This window comes from Pygocentrus nattereri, chromosome 2 (assembly GCF_015220715.1).
Source record: "Pygocentrus nattereri isolate fPygNat1 chromosome 2, fPygNat1.pri, whole genome shotgun sequence".
NCBI classification, from domain to species: Eukaryota; Metazoa; Chordata; class Actinopteri; order Characiformes; family Serrasalmidae; genus Pygocentrus; species Pygocentrus nattereri.
The window spans coordinates 36,050,168-36,072,304 of NC_051212.1; the positions used below are offsets into that span (position 1 = coordinate 36,050,168).

A 22,137-nucleotide genomic window follows, 5' to 3' on the forward strand; every position below is an offset into this window, starting at 1 on the left:
GATATTGGTGACGTTAGTAATTTGTCATGTTTACATCTTATTAAAATGTTAACTTTGAAACCAATACAAAATATACATGGAATATGCATTGGCGGGTTCACAAGGTTCCATATCACATTAGGAACTGTTCCAGATAAGGTCATGAGCATAAGTATTTATTTTCTTGTCTTTAGTCATTGCGAATTTCACAACAACCCTGATAATGCACATATTTCATATTTCACAATAAATAAAATTATGTTTTATTCACAAAACTTATTACATGTACAAAAAAAACTAAAACTCTATGCACAATGGACACAAACAATCGTGTACCCCGCCCGGGAGAGGGTCACCGGGACCTACCCCTGGAGCCAGGCCTTGGGGTAGCGTTCCTTGACGAGCACCTGGTGGCTGGGCAGCCCACGTAACCTGGCTGGGCTCAGCCCAAAGAGGCAACATGGGGAGACCATGTGGGCCCACCACCCACAAGGTCCAGCATGGGAGAGCGGTGCAGTGCCGTATAGGCAGTGGGAGATTGCAGGATTCAATGCGAATTAAAATTGCAGAGAGGAGAATTCTGATTGTTGCCTGTGCTTATGCACCAAACAACAGGTCAGAGTATTTGGCCTTCCTGGAGCGAGTGGGCTGGGTTCTGGAAAGGGTCCTGCCTACGGACTCCATAGTGTTACTGGGAGACTCACGTTGGCAATGACTGGGAGACCTGGAGAGGCATGATTAGGGAGAACGGCCTGCCCAATCTAAACCCAAATGGTGAATTGTTATTAGACTTCCGTGCCAGGCATGGACTGTTCATAATGAACACGAAATTCGGACACAAGGATGTTCACAAGTGTACATGGCACCAGAGCTCTTCGACTTTGATGTCGTTTCATCTGACTTGGGACCATAGGTTCTGGACTCTTGGGTTAAGAGAGGTGCTGAGCTGTCAACTGATCACCATCTGGTGGGGAGTTGGATCAGATGGCATGGAAGACTGGTGGTCAGACCCGGTAGGCCCAAGCAAATAGTGAGGGTGTGCTGGGAATGACTGTCGGAGGCCCCTATTCGGTATGATTTCAACTCCCACCTCCAGGAGAGCTTTTCTCATGTCCTGGAGGAGGTAGGGGACATGGAGTCTGAACGGCCAAAAGCTTGTGGGTTCCTGCCGGGGCGGTAACCCAAGAACCACCTGGTGGACACCAGGTAAGGGAGGCCATTGAGCTGAAGAAAGAGGACTTTAGGGACTAGATGGCCTGAAGGACTCCTGACTCAGCAGATAGGTACTGACAGGCAAAAAAGGTAGCAGCCACAATGGTGGCAGAGGCAAAACCCAGGGCATAGGAGGAGCTTGGTGAGGCCATGGAAAAAGACTTTCGTTCGGCCTCAAGGAGGTTTTGGACAACTGGCGACTCGGGAGTGGTCAGGGTGGCTGTGCCCAAGCTGTAATCGCCATTGGGTGGAGAAACTCTGACTTCAAATGAGGATACTGTCGATCGGTGCAAGGAGCACTTTGAGGAACTCCTTAATCCAGGTGACATGCCTCCCTCACGGGAGTCAGGGCCAGAGGCTTCTGGTGTGTCAAGTTCCATTTCCCTGGTGGAGGTCACTGAGGCAGTTGGCAAGCTCCTCAGTGGCAAGGCACCGGGGATGGATGAGATTCGTCCAGAGATGCTTAAGGCTCTGAATATTGTGGGGCTGTCATGGCTAAAACGCCTCTGTAATATTGCATGGTCCTCGGGAACAGCACCCTTGGACTGGCAGACCGGGGTGGTGGTCCCTATTTTTAAAAAGGGGGACCAGAGGGTGTGTGCCAACTATCATGGTATAAACACTGCTCAGCCTCCCGGGGAAAGTCTATGCCAAGGTGCTGGAAAGGAGACTTTGACCGATAGTTGAAACTTCAGATTGAGGAGGAACAATGCGGATTCCGTCCCGTCCGTTGAACAATGGGCTAGCTTTTCACCCTCTCACAGATTGTTGAGGAGGCATGGGAGTTTGCCAACCCAGTCTACATGTGTTTTGTGGACTTGGAGAAGGCTTACGAACATGTTCCATGAGATATCTTGTGGGAGGTCCTCTGGGAGTATGGGGTGCCAGGGCTACTACTCCAGGCCATTCAATCTCTGTACTCCCAGAGTAAGGATGGCATGGCAAAGGGGAATGGACTTGCCCCAGGTGGAGGAGTTTAAGTACCTTGAGGTCTTGTTCACGAGTGATGTGAAGAGGGATCGTGAGAACAGCTGCAGGCTGGGACAGGCGGCAGCAGTAATGCAGTCACCGTACCAGACTGTAGTGGTGAAGAGGGAGCTGAGCCATAAGGCAAAGCTCTCTGTTTACCGGTCAGTCTAAAGAGAGGAGCCAGCTGAAGTGGTTCGGGCATCTGATCTGGATGCCCCCTGGATGCCTCCCGGTGGTCGTCCGAGGACCCGCTGGAGGGATTATATCTCCAAGTTGGCCTGGGAGTGGCTTGAGGTCCCCGGGAATGAGCTGGAGGAAGTTGCGGGGGACAGGGTCATTTGGGATTCTCTGCTCTCTCAACCGCTACCGCAACCCTATCTGGACTGAGCGGTTAACGATGATGATGATGATGATGATGATTATGTACATGAATGGCTCTTTGCTATTTTGGTACATAATGCTCTCACAGATCAATAAAGCTTGTTGGAGCGCTCAAACAGTGGTAATGATGAATACAGTTACGGAGGAAAAGGAGGCTTGAGGAGGCCCATACTGCTGATCAATGCTGGGCTACGACAGTATACAGAAAACACAGCTACACTATCAGGAGGTTAAATGCTTACTCACTATCCCCTCAGCCATACTGCAGCTGATAAATCATCCTATTGATTTTGCTCCAATGAGCATGTGTGTAAAGAATCGGGCTGTGAGGTGGTTTGTGATTGCATAGGGATGGCCAGTCATAGCAGAACACTGAACACCATATGTTAAAAGGGCTGCAGTCTGTCCCTCTCCAAACTCTGGTCATTTGTCTGGAATTCTGCAGCAAATGAAATCCAGACAGTGGCTGCCTGAATGGACAGAGGTGAGCTATGGGGCAATTTCACCAAATGTTAGACTCAATGAGAATGCTGGGTACTTCAAAAATGCTAATACAACTGATACAAACATTCCCTGAGTTATTATAAAGTCAAACTATGATTAAAAACTTATAAAAAAAAATTTTTTGTAGACAGTAAACTTTTAATTTTTTGTGTCCATTGGTAAGACATGGCTGTAACATTTTAACTTTTTTAAAAGTTAAGATATCATATCACAATTACTCCCCTTTTAATCTATATTTTTACATTATTTAAAAACACTAGCTACCATTTACATTACTTGTGCCAAAATTTTATTATGAATGGACCAATAGAAATCGTTGAAAATGACTCATAATAAAATCTTGCTATACTAACCTAATTTTGACAGTTGGTTACATGCTTTTCCTCTCCTGTAAAGTCACTTGTACCTACAGCAATGATATATTAAATGTACTTCACCCCCAAACCTGCATTAAGGACCAGCTGTTTTGAGTAGGTCTATATGAGGATCATTAAACTCTTGTGGTTATAGAAATTCTTACTCTCCCAAGATAATTAACTTCAGAATAATGTCATGATAGATAAGCCCATAGCTGTGAGCCTGCTGAGGGTCAATACATGGTCAACAGTTAATCACTGTTCTTTACACACCCCATTTCCAAAATGACAAAACACTTACATCTACAGCACTGTGATTTTGATTAGAATTACAAGTGTACAAGTTTCAGTTGACATTTAGAATAATTTAGACTAAATCGTCGCCTCCCACATCAAGCAGAAGCACAGAAGAAACATGGCTATAAAACTGTCCACAGACACAAAGGCTTCAAATGTTTTTTTCTAGCCCATTTTCATGGCAAAATGGATTCCATTGGACAAAAAATGTAATAAATACCTTTTGCCTTAATGGTTGGACAACTACTATATGAAAGAGACAAACTGCCATAACAAATTCCTCTAACAGTAATACCAAAACTGTACTCATTAAAATTTGGGGGTGCGCAATTACAACTGGCCAAAATTGGAAATCAGCCCATTTTCTCTCCAAACATTAACAGGCAACCTGCAATGAGTATATTAAAACATTTACAATGATGTAAAGAGAGCCAAGAGACTGTACTCAGGCTGCATTTGAATGGTACTCCTACACTTCAGTCCTTCTCAATGTGCTAAACAGCTACTGATATAGTAGATAACAGAAAATGTTTCATGTGCATTTAGCCCACAAAGTGTCAGATTCGGGTATTTGAAAAACAGAATTTGCCAAGAAAAATCACCCATTGGCCAATTGGGCTATGGACACATCGGAATAGGCCATAATGAAATTCATGATGTATGATTCATGGTGTACCTCTAATTAGAACTGTATTATCTTTTATTAGTAAAGCTTAAGTATTTGGTTTATCTTTGTCATTGAAAACACATTTTAGTCTGTACTGTGTACAAAAGTATGTGTTTGTGTGTGTGTGTGTGTGTATTTTCTAATGTGTGCCTTGGAGTGTGAGAAGGAGGAGAAAGAGTAGAGTAAAAAAAAGAGAGAAGTGTGCTGTGACAGGCCAGAGCAAAGCTGAGGCCGGCCTTTGTCCTCTCCTAATGCATGTGAAAGGGAGGGGAGAGGGAAGGAGAATGGGTAGAGGGAGGGATAGAACAAGAAAGAGAGCGACTGTTTAGGCCCAACACTGCTTGGGGTCACTAGGTGCCTTCCAACAGAAGGAGACAGAGAGACACCAGAAGAGAGGAGACCACTGTCTAAAAATTGCCACTGGCCTCCACTGCTGAAAGTACTTTCAAGTAAAGGGCTGATGCTGAAAACACAGGTGAGAATGACAAGAATCACTCCAGCTAGTGGACACACACTTGAGCATGGAACACTCGAGTAGCAGCTGCATGTTTAGCACTGAGAAGATGGTCTTTGAGGGTCCTGAAGGGGCAAACAGTCCTCTTTTCTCATTGCCTCTGACTGGTCAGTGGAGGAGCTCCACACAGCAGGCACTGGTGCCTAATACAGCAGTGAAAGGGATTCCTATAATGGCAGTAATGAGCACAGACCAGAGGCATTCATCCATAAAAAAAGAAAAGAGCCAGGACATCCATCGGCCAAGATCAGATCAGAAGGAGAAACCACTCCCAGTCCGCACTGCTGCTGTATGTGTGTGAGCTAAATGCAGATACTGGCTTACCAGAAAGCATGCCAGCAGCACAGATAAATCTGACCATTTGATCCATTTAATAATTTGGATTCCGAGAAGCAGGCTGGAGTTTCCTGGATGGGAAACTGCAGTCAGCCAAGGCTCCAAGAATCAAGACAATATTAACTTAAACTCAGGTCAAGATGTCAGAGAGCTGGATCTTCCTTGTGACGAATCTGGCCATGTTTAGTGAAAAAGTATAAAGCATGAAGGACCCAATAAGGTCCTAGTTCAGAAGGAACACATTACAACTGGGTGATATTTAAAAACTAAATGTGTGACTATCATAAATTTTGTATGGCTGTTTCCAATTTCTCTGCAGCAAAATTCGGTTTATTTTTATTAGAAAAGGCACGTTAGCACATTTCAGCATTTCATTAAGCTGCCATTTAAAATTTTTATATTGAAAATTGGCTGCCTTTTGAAATAACATGAATCAAATTAAGTGCCACATACATCAAAGTATGAAGTAACTGGATATTTAGCAAAATGTGATTAGTTGTGCCACAACATTTTGGTACACATGTAATAGCAGCATTCAGAACTCCTGATTTATGTTATTTATGCCATAAAACAGCAATATAGATCAGTGCCCATTGCAACTCCAGATTTTGATCATATGTGTGTGTGTATTTTTTTTGCTCTACTGGAGCCTAATAGGTTTATTAATGAAACAATGCATTGTCTAATCCTTGATAACAGGCCTAGCTAGTTTTCCCTGAATATTCCCTGAATATTGTCCATCAAGGATCAGGATTGTGTTACTTGCCAATCACACTACACACAATATAGTGCCCTGAAGCCCAGTCTTATTACACATTCTAGTCCCAGAGAAATAGAACGAGAAATAGAGCGAGAAGAGTAAAGCAGAAGATTGCAAGGAAATGAGAGAGAATGAGAGCAAGAGAAAACAGTAAGAATGAGAGAAAGAATGTTCAGTAATGTGCGAGTAAAAGAATAAAGTGCTGAATCACGGAATGCTTTATCAGAGATGAATCTTTAGAGCCCGTCTCAGGCAGAGAAAGGTTCTACGGAAGGTTCCACGAAGCAAATTTTAAACTGGTTGGAGGTAATACACCTTACAGCCAGATTTACATTCACACTGTAAATCAAAGCAAGCTCAGTCAACAACGCCCCCCGGCCACTAGAGTGAACCATCCTTCAGAACAGCGGCTCTAAGTACACTCAGGCACATCATGAAAACAGCACTGGGTTTGTTTGCTTTTGTTGTTAATGGCTCACAGCAAGCTCACAAACTCAAAACACAGCGCAGTGCTCCAAGGTCCTTAGTTGTATTCAGGTGTGTTCTGGGCACATAAAATAATATCTCCAATACATAGTCTAGGACACTGCTGCTGGGGGCATTGTATGAGAACACTATTTGGCCTTTGCTTACACAGTATTTGTTAAAATCCTCAGAGCAAACAGAGAAGAAGCTGTAGCATTTCTTGGTTTGTCTGCAGAAGCTTGATATTGCCATATATACAGTACAGGAACAGTTGGTCTGAACAGTTGGTATATGGAGGCTTGTCTCACAGCTTCTCCCAATGTTTTTTAAATGCTCTCAAATGCAGATCTCTGTCTCACACCATAAAATCCTTCTCACTGAACCTACAGCAGCAAAGAAGACCATATCGCAGACATACTGCTTTTTCTACCTACACATTGACTTCTAACATATTAATCATTGCTGTTCATGAGAAATCATCTGTTACATACAGTGGTTCCTAAGCCTGCTCTATGAGTAGTCCTGTCCTGCATAATGTTGTGTTTTCCCTGCTCTTACACACCTGATCAAACTTACAGGCTCATTAACAATTCATTCCTGAGCTGAAGTGGCTATATTTTAAAGCAAAAAAACACATACGCAAGAGAGGGCTACTCCAGGATCAGGGCTGGGAACCACTGTGGTAGAAGTGCCTAGCAAAAGCATCAAAGCCTAGACCAAGAATCTCTCGTTTGAGAGACCCAATCATAGTCTTGGACTATTTGATAATATTAATTTTGCACTGAGACAGCAATCAGCAACTTTAACACTTTATTGTGTGCATATGTTTAATGGTGTTGAACAAGATGCCCATGATGCATCTAAACATTATCTGAGAATTTCTGAAAAGTAGGGAATATACAAACACAATTTAGTTTTTCATTGCGAAGAAAAGGGATTGTTTTCAGAAAGTGGAGAGCTTTTTTCAAAGACATTGAAGCTCAACAAAACTGACCATCAGTGGTCATTGCAGGAAACAAATGCTAAATACAAATGCTGTGTGACCAAAGTAGTGATGTTAAAAGTATTGGTACTTTGGTGGCCAGTTGATACCATAACTGAAAATATACACATTTTTTTTCTCTATGGTTGTGATAGTACCGAGTACGAGCACACCAGCATGCAAATTAGAAAAATAACACTGTGATCTGTACTGCTGCTACCATAGTACCACAACTGCCAGTGCATCTCAAATGAAAAAGACATTACAGAGCACAAGGATTTGGGTCAGATGAGCAAGGTAATTCAGTGGACCCCAAAATTCAATTGCCATGTGGTGCAACTGAATTTTCTGGACGCTAGTCACGTTGTCAGAGCACAAAACAAACCCAAGCCAACTCAAACTTGTATGATTGTTGGTAGCAGAATCTCTCCCATTCACACAGGTTTACTGTGTTTGCCAGTTCTTTTTCTCAGCATCAATAAATAAAACTGCCAACTACTATGTTCATACTTGTTTCAGAATTTTTGGCTGATGTAGCAATTGAATGGCTAATCATAGTAGGCTTTAGTAACAGCTTATAAATAAAGGCTTGTGTTTAATGGCATTTTAGCTTTTACTGTGACACTGAATTGGTATTGAGAATTGCCAATAAAAATGCTGGTATTGTGTAACTGTAGTCCAACTGATAAGATGTTTTTTTTTCCAATTATAAAATAAGAACTTCAAAAAACTAGTCTTTAGTCTATAGACTTTTTTATTTATTTTAAATTGTAACTGAATTTTGCCCAACCCTATCCCGTGATTAACTGGTCATTCTAAAGCTTCTCCTGAAGTGTGTGGGAAGGAAGTGTGGGGCTGAGGGGCTGACAGACGGAATGTAATGGCACGTGTGAGGGGCGAGCAGCGAGGTTAATGCCAGTCTATGCTGGCAGCGCCGTGGTGGCCGGCAGTCGGCCACACTGTCACAGGGCAGGCTGGGTGTGTGCCACAGCCCTGCAGTGACGCTCCAGCTGGCACGTAAAGCCATCAAACGGCCAGTGCTGCCACTCCTCTCTGCGTGTGCCGCTGAGTCACACTCCAAATACCACACAAGCCACTGCATCAGATGTGATAATGAGCCATTACAACAACACTGTGATGATTAGCAGGCATATTTTTATTACTTGTTAAGTAGTTTGGAGTGTAGACAGTGTGGTAGATCAAAAGAGCCTGCACCTTTCTTTATTCTGCATACTTCCTCAAATCAGAAATTTGCCTTTGATGCAACATTTCAAAAAGGAAGAAAGAATTATTTTTGATATTACCCCCACACAGGCAAGAGCACACATGGCTCACAACAGGTAAAAGCTAGCTGGTTTCAGTTAGTATTACGTATTACTTTAAATGGCCTGTCACGAGTTTCCGACTGTGCTGCCCAACACCCTCTATTCTTCTCTACCCTTTACTCTCGCCTTCATCTGCAGAGGAGATGCTGGTAAACTGCTCTACTCTGTAGATCTGTCTTGCAGTCAGACTGGGCTTAAATCAGCCTGGTTAAGCCGAAGTCGTTCAGCCTAGCCTCGTTTCTCAGCCCCAGGCCGAGTCAGGCTTTCATCTCCTATTAAGCCTAACAGATTGGCTGCCAGATCAATATGCTCCAACTTCCCTCTTACTGTACGGGGAGGTGCTTAGTATGAGTCAGGCAGCACGGCAGACAGCCTTAATAAGCCTAATATCCAGCCAGAGCAGAGAGGGCCTGACTGAGTGAGACACCCTGGGGTGCGCCGATAGACAGGGGCTTTCCTACACTACTATTACTCCCAGCATCTTCAGTACAACTTTAAGTCCTGTAGTCTTTAACTTAGTCACTTCCTCAGATTATTAACAAAGGCCTTACAGATTACACGGGGTTGTGTTGTTTGGCATGCGAGTGATGAATATGTTAGCAGTGCAAGACAAGTGCTGAATCTGTGCCTTCATGTGTGTGATTACATGGCTTCAAATGCGTAATTTTGTGTAATATAACGTCCAGGAGCATGTACACTTGGGATCTCATGAAGCAGGATTTCTTGTTCAGACAGCTAACTATAAGCTTAGTTTGAATTAACCCTGGATTCTCTCATGATAGTGGAGTACTTTTTTAGCAGGCCACATTCCCACACCAACTTATGCTGCTCCAGGAAAGGTTAAATTTAGGATTTTGGACTTTTAGCAGCTCTTGAATCAATGAGGGCGAGCTTCTGACCAACCATGGACAGCCTTCTGATGAAGATGGACCAAACATAATATTATGAAAAGTATAGCTCTTCTACAGAGAAAATAAATCACACTACATAGATACCAAGAATATTAAGTAATTATTTCTCCAGCAAGCACTAATATGGTGGCACTGGTATCTTTCTACCATTCTAAATGCTTTACTTTCTACATTCTTATGTAGCACGATTTATTTTTCCTTATCAAAGTTTGAACATGTAAACCTGGGTTTCAATCAAGTTAACAGTCAAGTAGGCAGTTGTTTTGTAAAGCTAAAACTTAATCAGGAACATTGACTTAGTTGAATACACATTGTGAAATAGGCCCCTGTGTTTCTACAAACTGCATGCAAAAATTACAAGGATGTACAGATGAATCAAAATGGAAATACATTTATCTGCTCTGGAGAGATACCTGGCTGTCCTCTGCTGTCAAAGCTTACACGTTTGGTGCAGATCTTATTTAAGGCCATCTATTTGGGCAAGCTATATCCGTAAGTCAAAGTCATTGTCACGGTGCCCTCTCTGCAAAACCTCCGTCCATGTGTCATTTGAGCATAAACATGCCATATCTTTTCATGGTGTACTGTGGAGATGACATTTAAGAGACAAATAATGCTATTCGGCATAACCGAATTTTAGAGGGACCTTCAAAAGCCCTTCTTTTGTCAGTTTCTCTTTACACTTTAGACCCACTGGGTTTTACAGAATTCAACCACACAATTCCACCAATGCATGAACAAACAAGCCACAACAAACAAAAACAAATGGTAATGCACCTGCTTGGAGTGGAAAATGCTAATTACTTCAGGCATCACTCTAAAACCACTTCCAACATCACCTAGCTATTTCCACTCATTTCAGTCCTTAGTAAAGGCTCACAGTTTCAACAAGCTAAAACACAGTTCAAGCAACTTCTTATTCCTTAACAGCCCTGTAACTTCAGGCATGCTAGCCTGAAACCTTGTCAGTCATGCTGTAATGGCATCATCCCCATCATTCCCAGCAAAGCCGCCACAGCATGCGCCTGTCTCTCCTCATTCCTGACTGCCTCGTCTATACAGAGCTGCTATATGCCGAGCCCACAGGAGGCTGTTGGACCTATCTGGCAGGAAAACAGTCTAACAGCTTTGGCTTAATACTCCCTCGCTGTGCTCGGCAGACAGTGTTTAGCAAGACAGCTCCACGCGACAGGATGAGACTCAACAGAGAGCATTTAGCAGCGAGTCAAAGGCTTTGCTCACACGAGCAGATGTTTGGGGCTGTGCCTGAGTTTGGCCCGGTTAGCCATGCCATTGGACAATAAGACTACTTAGCTGCTGTTTCCATTAGCCACAGAGGACAACACAGAGGCTTATTTTTGTTTTTCTACACCTCAGCTAATCAAAGACTTGACGAACAGTTGTGTTCTGGAGTACCTGATGATTTATTTCAAAACTAGGCCACAATTCAGGCACTTCAAAATGGAGCCTTTGTTGAAAAGAACCACGATTCATTAAACAACTGGGGCACTTGCTTAACACGACTGGATTCTTCCTCAAGGTACTTTTTAAGATATTGGCTACTTCCAGATTTTTCCTCAATACCTTGTACCAAAATATACTGAACACAATTTAGATCCCCTAAATGATAAAAAGGTCGTTATTGCTTAGGGATGCAAATTAATATCAGAATCATATTCATAAGACCAGATTTTTAAAATAAAATATGCTCTTATTTTTTAGATTTAACAGATATTTCTATTCATTGATATATTTTATTTATTGAACTGTGAACGAGAAGAACGTTAAGAGGACACTAGCCTACTGCACGTTTTATTTATTTTACTTTATTTGCAACTCTCTACAAATAAGCGTTACACTAATCTGTAATGCTAATAAAGTTTGATTTAGTTCCAATTTCTACATTTTATAAATGTATCAGGATCAGCAGATACGTTCATGGAAAATACTGGATATCAGCAAAATTCCCATAATGGTGCATCCTTCTCTAGTACATACGTATTGTGTGCAGCCACGCTAAAATATATTTTGAAATAAAGCAAATATTTGCTAACACAATACTTCACTATTTTTATTTTTAAAAAAAAGAAAGTTTATAGCTTTACAAATAAACCCTTCAAAGTTTTAATAGTAATCAAAATTCATTGAGCAGAGGCAGGGAATGGAGAACTATCCTAAACTGCATGCATGGAATTTTGTATGCAAACTGAGAAGAATAATTATTGGCATGACAAGTCTATTAAATGGTTAGCTTCAGCTTATTAAGCCAAACAGACTGCCATTATGGAATCACTGTTGTGGCTGATTACTGAGAGAGAATGTGAAGGATTCTGCATTCGAAGCTGAGGACTATTAGATGAGATCTGCTGTGGAAACACTGTTAGGATATTTGGGTACAGGCAGCTTGCTTGTGGCTTTGAGGCAACTGTCTGGCAATAAGCTGTGCAGACAAGCCTGACCTCACCTGACGCACTAAATCCGGGGCAGTAACGGTTAACTGTCACCTCAAGATCTAAACATCAGAGTAAACACCGCAGAATCCACGCACGATCTTACCCTTACAGCAATGGTATAAATACTTATGAGGCTAGTTATGATGATTTCTGATTTCTTCCATGTGAACTAAAACAACACTTCCACAGCCCTTCTGCAACAAGTTTAGCAACTGCAAAGTTCCATCCTAGTCTACAAACAAAACAACTCATGTTTGATCCAACCTCCGATCTATCACAGCTGAGCAGTGTTAGGATGTGAAGCTTGGTGCACAGACGATTAAACATACAGATTTGTTCTTTATCAACAGAGACAGAGGCCAGGCCATTGAATTCGATTTAACGCATTCTCCCTTGTCTCCTGCTCAAATACAATTAATGATTTTCATTTTCATTGTAGGAGACTGATTAACCTCTCCTCTGAAGAACTAAATCTTGTTTCGGATGCTGAATGAGATCTTGTTAAAATCTTTCTGCACTCAGAAGGCTGAGTGGTCAATTAGAGACCAATTGACGATGTCGGACAATATAACCCATTGTCTACATTTGAGTAGAGACAGATATTACTGAAAAACAGTTACTAATTGGTTTCTGAATAGACGCCCTCTTCTGTGAATATTTCTGCAGTGTCACAAAGGAGATCTCACATTGTTTGGCATTATTAACTTCACTGCAAACAATGTATGCTTTGTATAATCAATGCAACTTCAGTAAACAGAAGCACCTCATTTAAGCAGACAAGACCATTTTAAAAACTTTGTCGCAGTTTGTTCAGAGTTCACAAGAGACAACGAAACAGACAAAAAGATGCAATATGATTTCTTGGAGGAGAGGAGACTGCTTGGGCTAGGATAGCTCATGCAGTAGGGTGGATTACTTCATACAACAAAAGAACAAACTGAACTACCGCAAAACACATGGTTATATGTATACTTAAAGAGAACTGCGTTTAGGAGGTCTGTTAAGCATGCAGTGAACACTGCACCACATGAATTAAAACTACTGCACTCCATCCAAAAAACATAGTTTTGCTTTGAAACACTGTTTAAATTTGAAATATACAGCTGGCTTTAGGGTTGCGGTAGGTAATGGCTAGGGTTAGTTTAGGAGGCTGTAGATTAGGGTCTGGTTAGTGGGTAAACTGTGGACTAAGACTATCGTTCTATATATTGTGATTGCAAGATGCCTTGCGGTCTACTAAAAATGTGATGGTTAATTTATAACCCAATTCACCCACAAACACTGATCTGAAACTGTGACTGGTCAAGATACTCACAGCATTCAGTAAAAATATGGCTTATTTGCATATTGGAGCCCTCTGCGACATCAGTATTGCAAAGCCAATGTCACAATAATGATCAACAAACAATACACAGCCCTAGTAGGTAAGCAAGCTGTTGGTTAGTAATAGAGTAGTAAGTTATGGTTGCTCCACTTAACCCACCTGATGCTGCTCACGCTCCCAGTGTCAGATCCCAGTTTGCATCGCTCCAGCTGGGTGGCCACAATCTGCCGCTCAGCTTCTAGCTCTCGGGTCAGTCTTTCAAACTGCAGTTCCTTCACGAGAAACAAACAAACAGACATAATAGTTACTGAATGTACACGCAAACCCCTAATGTAATCATGTCATTAAATGTGTTTACTGCGCTGCATAAGTTTACACAGAACTTCAAGCGCAGGCAAGCAATGCAGTACACTGCTGGCACATCTGTGCATTCATGCTTACTTCAGTCATACTGAAGCCTTTTCCCTTTTTCTGAGATATAAGAACCAACATGAAAACAAATACAGATCTCTTCCACAATTCATATTTCTTTTGAAGCGCCGGCTAAAACTAACTCAGATGGTGAGCTGGTTATGGGGTACTCCACTAACTGCAGCAAGATCTAAATCTGTTAATGATTATATAAACTTTAAAAAAAGGTAAAAACTGAAAAAAAAAAAAAACATTACGATGTGCACCGTATTACTTTATTGTTAGGAGATATCCTGATGCACTAAGAAGGCTAGACCATCAGCACTTTCTTGAAATCAATCCACTGAAAGAGTAAAAATTACGAAGGCAATGGAAGCAATGAGCACTCCCCCACTGCTGGCTTAATTAGGTATGCAACACTTAACATTTAATGACAAACCTGTCAATGCTAAATCAGACGGTGAAATCCCAATGTGTCTCTTTAAAGTAATCACTGTGAAAATCGTCAGTGAGAGACACATGAACAGAGAAAAGAACAGATCAAGAGAGAAAACGAGAGAGAGAGAGAGAGAGAGAGAGAGAGAGAGAGATTGGGGATGAGACACATCTTTGAAATGTAACCAAACTTCTACAAGACTGATTACTAACAAGTTAAAAGTCATGTTAATATTTTTCTCCATCCTTTTATAAGTTAAAAGCCAACTGGAAGGCCTAACTAAACACCTTTACAACATACAGCCTGTGATTATGTACAAAATTGTTGCATTCGTGGAGAAGAGTAAGAGAAGAATGAGTGTGTGAAACATTTTGGAACAGTTCACCAGTGAAGCGTGCAAATGACTAAATCAATAAAGCAAACTGTAAACTCTTAAAAGTAAACACAGATCACCGCTCAAGACGCAGCCTGCATTCTTACTTAATCTTACAATTAGGTACATCACTGACTCAGAGAGACAGCGAGGCAGAGCGAGAGAGAGAGAGAGAGAGAGAGAGAGAGAGAGAGAGAGAGAGAGAGAGAAAGAAAGAGAACTGTCTACCATGGCCTAGGGCTACAACAGTCAATGCAAAGCTCCCACTTCTTTTGTGACAGGGCTGAAATGAGTTCACTTAGCCACAAGGTCAAAGCCTCTCCCCGAGGCGTTCAGTCACAGAGCGGGCCAAAAAGCATCACCTGCTATTCTGGGCAGGAGCCCAGATGAAGGCTACAGAAATGCCCATTCAACTTGTGGAAGAGAGGCTCTATACACTACTGGGGGCTGGCGGAACTGGGATGGAGCTAATTACACCACCGAAAAGATGAAAAACACGATTCCCAAGAGTGCAGGGCCCCCAGTAAGCGAGCTGTGGGACTTCTCTGCCACAGTGAAGCGCCACTGTAGCTCTGCTCAAGCTGACTAACACTCTCCGTCTCTGCCCGCTGAGCGGGAGCATCATTAACTAGCTAACGCTAGCCTGAAGTGGAAAGACTTCGCTCGGAGGCGGGAAGAGGCTTCACTTCTTTTCAAACGCGAAAAGGTCAAGAAGCTGACAGACACACTCCTCTCTCTGCTTTATTAGGCGTCTCTGAGTAGGGATGATAGTAACTAAAGCATAATAAATGAAGTCCGCATTTCTGCTAACGCAGAGATGCTAACGCTACTAACCACCTCACCGAACTGAGCGGAGGGGCTAAAAGGCGCCGAGCACCTGTTGCTCCGGCGACCGAAAAGCGGCGGAACCTCCTTACCTGGAGCTCCGGAGACCGCGGGCGAGAAGAATGAACCAGCGTCTGCCAGCCACTACAAGCAGAGCTCCCTTTCCGCACCGCACTCGGCTCCTCTTTAACCGGAGAGTCCGCTGCAGGAGCGAAGAGTCCGTTAGCGGCCGCCGAATAATGGGAGCGCAGTCAGGCGCGAAGGTCGCCATGGCAACGGAGAATTTCGAAACCCTCCACCTTTTTTTAGAGTTATTTATGCAACGGTGCGTCACAATGACATACCCCGCCCCTTACGAACAGACCACGCCCCCTCCATCTGCGTTTCCCTCCCGCTGAGGAGGAGGACGTAATAGAAGAAGGTACTGAAAGGCTCTTTGGGGGTAGCAGGAGACTGAAGGGCCTTTTCTCCATTCATGTGAGTATCTGCTAGTATTAAAGCGCCTGTTCGGCCTCGGTGGCCCACTTTACTTTGGCCAGGCTCTCTTGTGCATGGAGAGGTCTCCTGTCAGCAGGTGGGTAGTATCTAGTTAGGTTTAGCTGGGCAAAATGACATTATTTAGCGTTACAAATTACGTCACGATACGTCACAATATGCCTTTCTGAGCATACTGACGATACCGGAAATACTTAAAAATTTGTATTTGACTACAGAGAGATCATCATTAGTCCTGTTTAGTTGGATTTAATACAGCACAGTGTGTGAAATGTTGAAGTCAAATTATTGTATTTATAATTTTTTAAATGTGGTACTACCTCATCTGTTGTAACTTACAATATGTTAGAAAAAAATAATAATCATGACACATCAAGTATTGTAAAAAATTTCCTGAGGTATAGTGGCAGTACATTTAAGCAATAGAACAGAAGAGGGAGTGTTATCGCGAAATAACATCACGGCTGTGATTTGGTAGTAGAGGCTTTGGCTCGTGCCTTAGATCATCACAGCTGTGATGTTACTCGTGATAACACACAACTTTGAGTGTTTTATTGGTTTTATAGTTAAAACACAGTTAAATAAATAAAGAAATGAACAAACTGGGCCAGGAATGTGGCCTTTAATATGTTTTAATGTTAGCAGTTCCTTCCGCCAATTATAGCTCCTTAACAAACAGCTTGTTGCTTTGTCACAGTAACGAACTCTGCTCACTTGCTGCACAACCAGCAATTAGTTCTGCAGCTCCTTACATATGGAGTCAAATTAGGGTCTTTAATGGTGACGAGAAAAAAAATATAGCACAAATATAAGATTAGCATTTTGCATTTTACGTTCCTGTTTTGTTTTTGCAATACTTTCCCTCTTTTGCGTTTCTTTCTTTTGTTTGCGTTTCACATTTTATGTTGCTGCTTTTATTTTTGCAATACTTTCCCTCTTTTGCATTTCTTTCTTTTGTTTGCGCATCACACTGCTTTTCTTTGCGTCTTGCATTTTACGTTCCTAATTTTTTTTTTGCGGTTCTCTCTTTTCTTTGCTCCGGTTTTACCCTCTGTGTGGGGGCAGGGAAAGAGGCGTGGCCAAGATCGAAAGGCGTGCCGTGAACGTTCCGCGTCATCAGTTGGAGCCACTGTTACACAGCACGGCAATTCGGTTTACTGGTATCATGGCAGACGGTCGCCCAGCTGGACCACAGCTATATACACTGATATATATACAGGTATATACACTGATATATATACAGGTATATACAAGCTGAGGGAACTATTGAGGACAAGTTGTAAGCCTTCTGTGCCGAACCATGTCTAGGTAGAAAGTGGTAAATCTGCACGTTCTGGTGTCTCCTTCTGCATCACACACACACACACACACACACACACACACACTTGGCAGTAGGTCATCAGGATTGGAGCTGAAAACTACTGGTCTACTGAATCAAGCCAGTGGTTCCCAATCCTGGTCCTGGAGTACTCCTGTCTTGCACATGTTGGTGTTTTGTCAGCACCCGAACTAATTAGATGGTCATGAAGCCTTTACTGTGTTCAAGTGTGTGTGTGTGTGTGTGTGTGTGATGCAGAAGGAGACACCAGAACGTGCAGATTTACCACTTTCTACCTAGACATGGTTCGGCACAGAAGGCTTACAACTTGTCCTCAGTAGTTCCCTCAGCTTGTATATACCTGTATATATATCAGTGTATATACCTGTATATATCAGTGTATATACCTGTATATATATCAGTGTATATACCTGTATATATATCAGTGTATATACCTGTATATATATATCAGTGTATATACATGTATATATATCAGTGTATATAGCTGTATATATATCAGTGTATATACCTGTATATATATCAGTGTATATACCTGTATATATATATCAGTGTATATACATGTATATATATCAGTGTATATAGCTGTATATATATCAGTGTATATACCTGTATATATATATATCAGTGTATATACATGTATATATATATCAGTGTATATAGCTGTATATATATCAGTGTATATACCTGTATATATATCAGTGTATATACATGTATATATATATCAGTGTATATACATGTATATATATCAGTGTATATACCTGTATATATATCAGTGTATATCATCTTATATTTGCGCTATATTTTTTTTCTCGTCACCATTAAAGACCCTAATTTGACTCCATACTTACACAGACCAACTGACAGTTTGGGAATTTAGTGTAGTCTAACCTTCAGGGTCTGACCAAATCGGCTGTTGGTCAAATGTGATCTTAAAAGTATCCATTTTCTATTTGTGCACAAAGAAAGAAGTAAAAACGTTCAAATGGCTTAAGAGTCTCCTACAGCCGTCAAAGTCGTTGCTTAGCAACAGTGTCTCAGCAGAGTGACAGCGTTTGTGAAAAACCCATGATGTTATGGTGAAATAATAGCATGGTTAGAACGCTTCTGTTCTGCTGTTCAGTTCTGCTAACTGTTGTATAATTTGCCATACCGCCCACCTCTAGTTTTACATGTGTGGTTTAGTGTCATTTTGATAGATTTGTACTTTTTTCAAATTATACTGCAACTTGTATTCCTCAGAGATCTACCTTTCACTCTGTTACATTTTAGTCACTTACATTTCACTCCTAATCGCTTTCTTGCGTATGACTGCATTCTGTACTGTCTGTGACAGTACTTGCATAGCCGTGCTATTGCTCACACGTCCTACCCTGGAGATTTAACATTTAAAAGGATCAAAAAGCACCCAACCAGCTTTAGTTCCTATGCTGATAGATGTTGGATGTACTAATAAGTTCCACAGCAATTCCACAGGGAACTCAGAAGTTTTTTGGTAGCTGCTTCAACTTCTACATGAGTCATGAGTCGTATAATAACACTTTTACTTAAAAAGGAATTTCACAGATTTTTCGAAGTTTAATGTATAATTAAGTAGTTAAGATGTAAACAAAGTTATAAACTTGCTGAGTCAGTGGTGATAGGAACCGGACATCTGAAGCGTTTAATGACTCTGAAAGATACATCTAAAGGCTACTGCATGAAATGATTACGGATATGTTGTCTAAAGTCCAAGAGAGAGTTTAACGATAGTTTTGAGATGTGTTTTTGGTCTAAAATTCACCAATTCATGGCGCAGAGGTATGTGCAAGTCATTGCAAAATAAGGCAAAATACTTTCCAAATAAAACTTTTTTCTGTTTGATCGCTGTTTTGCTGCATTAACGCTACATTTAGAATCTCAGAAGACAAGAAGTTCACTGGTCATTCTGAATAGTAAATAAAATGTCCATATTTGCCTTGTAGATATTGCAGCCTCAGGTTCCGACCACCAATGTGGATTGAAACACTCTAAATCACTTTGGTTACATCTCAGTTATGACTTATGCAGAAATTATGAAGAATCAGTGGAATTTACTTTGGATTTAGGCTCCTCTACCCATCTCTGAATGTAGCTCTCCATAGCAGCAGCAATTCTATAAAAATGTCGGAAACCTCCAGATACCAGTGATCACTGAATCAGTTGGAAGGAGAAAACACGGTATTCTTTACTCGTGTGAGAAATTGTGAATCATGGCAGCAGCAACGGGTTTGCAATTATGTAACTAGGAGCAGAACGATGAAACAGTGGTTGGTTAAAAAGGATGAGAAAATATATGTGCAGCCATTAGCTCACACTGCTATACTGTAACTCTGGATTAAAAAAAAGTCTAATTAGTAGAGGAAATAAATGGCTGAGGGAAAGAGAATGAGATTTTAGTGCTTCTGGAACTGACTGTAGTCTTCTGGTCTAAATGTCTAATTGCACCCTGTGGACAAAGACTGACATTTAACTTTTTTCCCCCCAAAGAAGACCATTTGATTACAAAATGCCACCCAGGGTCACCCTCCTAACTTCCTTGTGGGATGTAACCCAACTGCTAAAGCGCTGCTGAACTTAATGTGACCAAAGCCATCTGTGAACCTGACCCAACCAGCCAAGCAACCGCCACCCTAAACAAGAGGCACAACTGTAAGCAGCTTTGTCCAGCAGACCTCGCCAAAGAGCTGATATGCAGAGGAGTTTTGGTGTGAGAGATCCCAAGCTTGGCTGGATTTGTTCTGTAAATGTTTCCTTTGGTACAATGAAGTTGCTGAAGCCTCAAATCCCCCAGTGCCTCAGAGAAAGCACTGCTCTGGAGTGAAGTATGAATTTTGACACCTCAGCTTTGCATTGAGCTTTTTCAGAAGAAAAACCAAGGGAAAAATAAACGTCATAAGTTCTCACTATACAGTTAAAAAAATTCTCATGAACTTTCACACTCATTGGAATGTCTTGGTGTCTCTTGGCTTGAAAGTTTTTGGAACATTAAAAGTCATTAAAAGAGCTAACTCACTGATTCTGCTCCACAAAAACCCATTTGTTTAAAGCACTGTTGGTATCGGAAAAGAGATATAATGAACTGATTGTCAGTCTCTCGCCAAAAGAATACTAATGACGGTCTGAACTTTGGAGTGAATTGGAAATGACTGCAATTTGGCCTGAGTGATACTACCCCTTTAAAAAGATGGCTGCAATTTCCGTCTTCACACTCTCCCCACAAAGGCTGCTAATGGCTTCAGGCATTCGACACTCTCTCAGTGTAACCTGCTACACAGCTAATGGAGTTCTGAGGCCTGGTGATGTGTCAATGCGCTACTCTTCCAGAGTGCTTGAGTTAATTTTCTTAACTAAACAGCGTGGTAAAGTAATAAAATGTACATCACCAGTTCACTGGTCACACCAAGGAAGAATCTTCTGACCGATCATCCTTAAAGTACAGTCTGCTCTGCAAACAAATTTACACAAAACAAACCCATTTCCATGTTTGAGCAGGGCTAGTAATTTGTAAGTGATCTGGTTGGTTCATACTGGAAAAAGTATCTGTTTATGTTTACATTAGTGCCACATGACTGGCACTTCACTGAATAACAATAACAGCACAGTGCACACGTCTATGAGCAGAATCTGTTAACCTATTAATGCCATTAAAACAACAATAATAAATATTAGGACACTTTGTATACATTGAGTGCAAAAGCATTTCATGTTGAAATTTCACCATACTGTTCGCGCCATGCAAAAAAATAAACAGGCAGAATGTCTTCACATGTAAAAAGGCAAACAGGGACACAGATAGGCTACTTTTCATTTGGGCAAAGTGAAAGCAGCATGGAGAGCTTCATCGCTTCACATATAGCTGAATATCTGAGCACATGTAGCTCGGATATTTATAGCCCAGTTTGAGCTGCTTTTACAGATGCCATCATCATTCATGACAAAACATAGGGTAGACTGATCCTTTTGATTTTGGTCAGAAAGTTCTAGTTGCTGGGACACAGCTCATCAGTCATCTTGGTTGTCCCCCCATGCCAACGTCAGAAGTGACAGGTCAGTGAGTTCATGGCTGCGTCCAGAAACTTTTGCTTTGCTTTTGCTTCTGAGAATGAGCAGTAACGTTTGTTTGGTGTGCCTGATATCATCAAATACACACATGCTCGAATGAACTTACTATGGTCTGACTACATCGCATAAATAAATCCCACTCTATGTAAAGGCCTTGTCAGACTTGTGTTTTCCACTCGCACAACAAAGTTTCCATATTATGGAAGACATTTTTTTGCCTTCCTAAAATAAAAGGGTTTTTCATTCTTCGAGGTACAAACAATATAACTAAGGTCCATTTATATAGCCTAAGTAAGTGTTTTTCAGAGGAAAAATATGTATTTGTACCTTTTTATAACCTAATGCTTTAAAACAGAACAATAAAAAAGCCTGGAGACGAGACGGGGTGTGTGGAGTCAATACAACTTAGAAAAGATCATTTCAATGGATCATTGTACAATTATGTTCCGAAACAAAAGGTACTGAGATGTACCCCTGAGATTACCACCCCAGCTTTTTAAGGTATAATAAGAAAACAGCCTGTTTTTTGTTACTTTGATAAGGGATAAAGATTTTGGAATATGGCCAAGTACAAATGAATGAAGACTGTTTTAAAAATCAGTTAGGGTTAAAATCAACTGGGATAGTGTCACACCTCGGACAAACTGACTCGGAGTCCGAATCGAACTACACTACCCACAATACCAACGGGGATCACTTGACTTCTGACTCTGTTAGACCAACCTGTCAGCACTCACAATCAC

The 22,137-nt window shown here is 41.5% G+C and overlaps 1 protein-coding gene and 1 long non-coding RNA gene across 5 annotated transcripts in view; one reads left to right on the top strand and one right to left on the bottom strand.

Moving 5' to 3' along the window:
- Positions 1 to 22,137, bottom strand: part of ctnnd2b (catenin (cadherin-associated protein), delta 2b) — a 117,407-nt gene that overhangs the window by 57,397 nt on the left and 37,873 nt on the right. For all 4 annotated transcript variants that reach the window (XM_037547586.1, XM_037547582.1, XM_017719642.2 and 1 more), the window contains exon 3: positions 13,595 to 13,707. In XM_037547586.1, coding sequence (XP_037403483.1) covers positions 13,595 to 13,707 — 113 coding nt within the window. The remainder of the gene's footprint in view (positions 1 to 13,594; positions 13,708 to 22,137) is intronic.
- On the top strand, positions 15,633 to 21,544 carry LOC119266049. The gene is made up of 2 exons (XR_005131833.1): positions 15,633 to 15,957; positions 19,820 to 21,544. It is a non-coding gene; the product is annotated as an uncharacterized LOC119266049 (long non-coding RNA).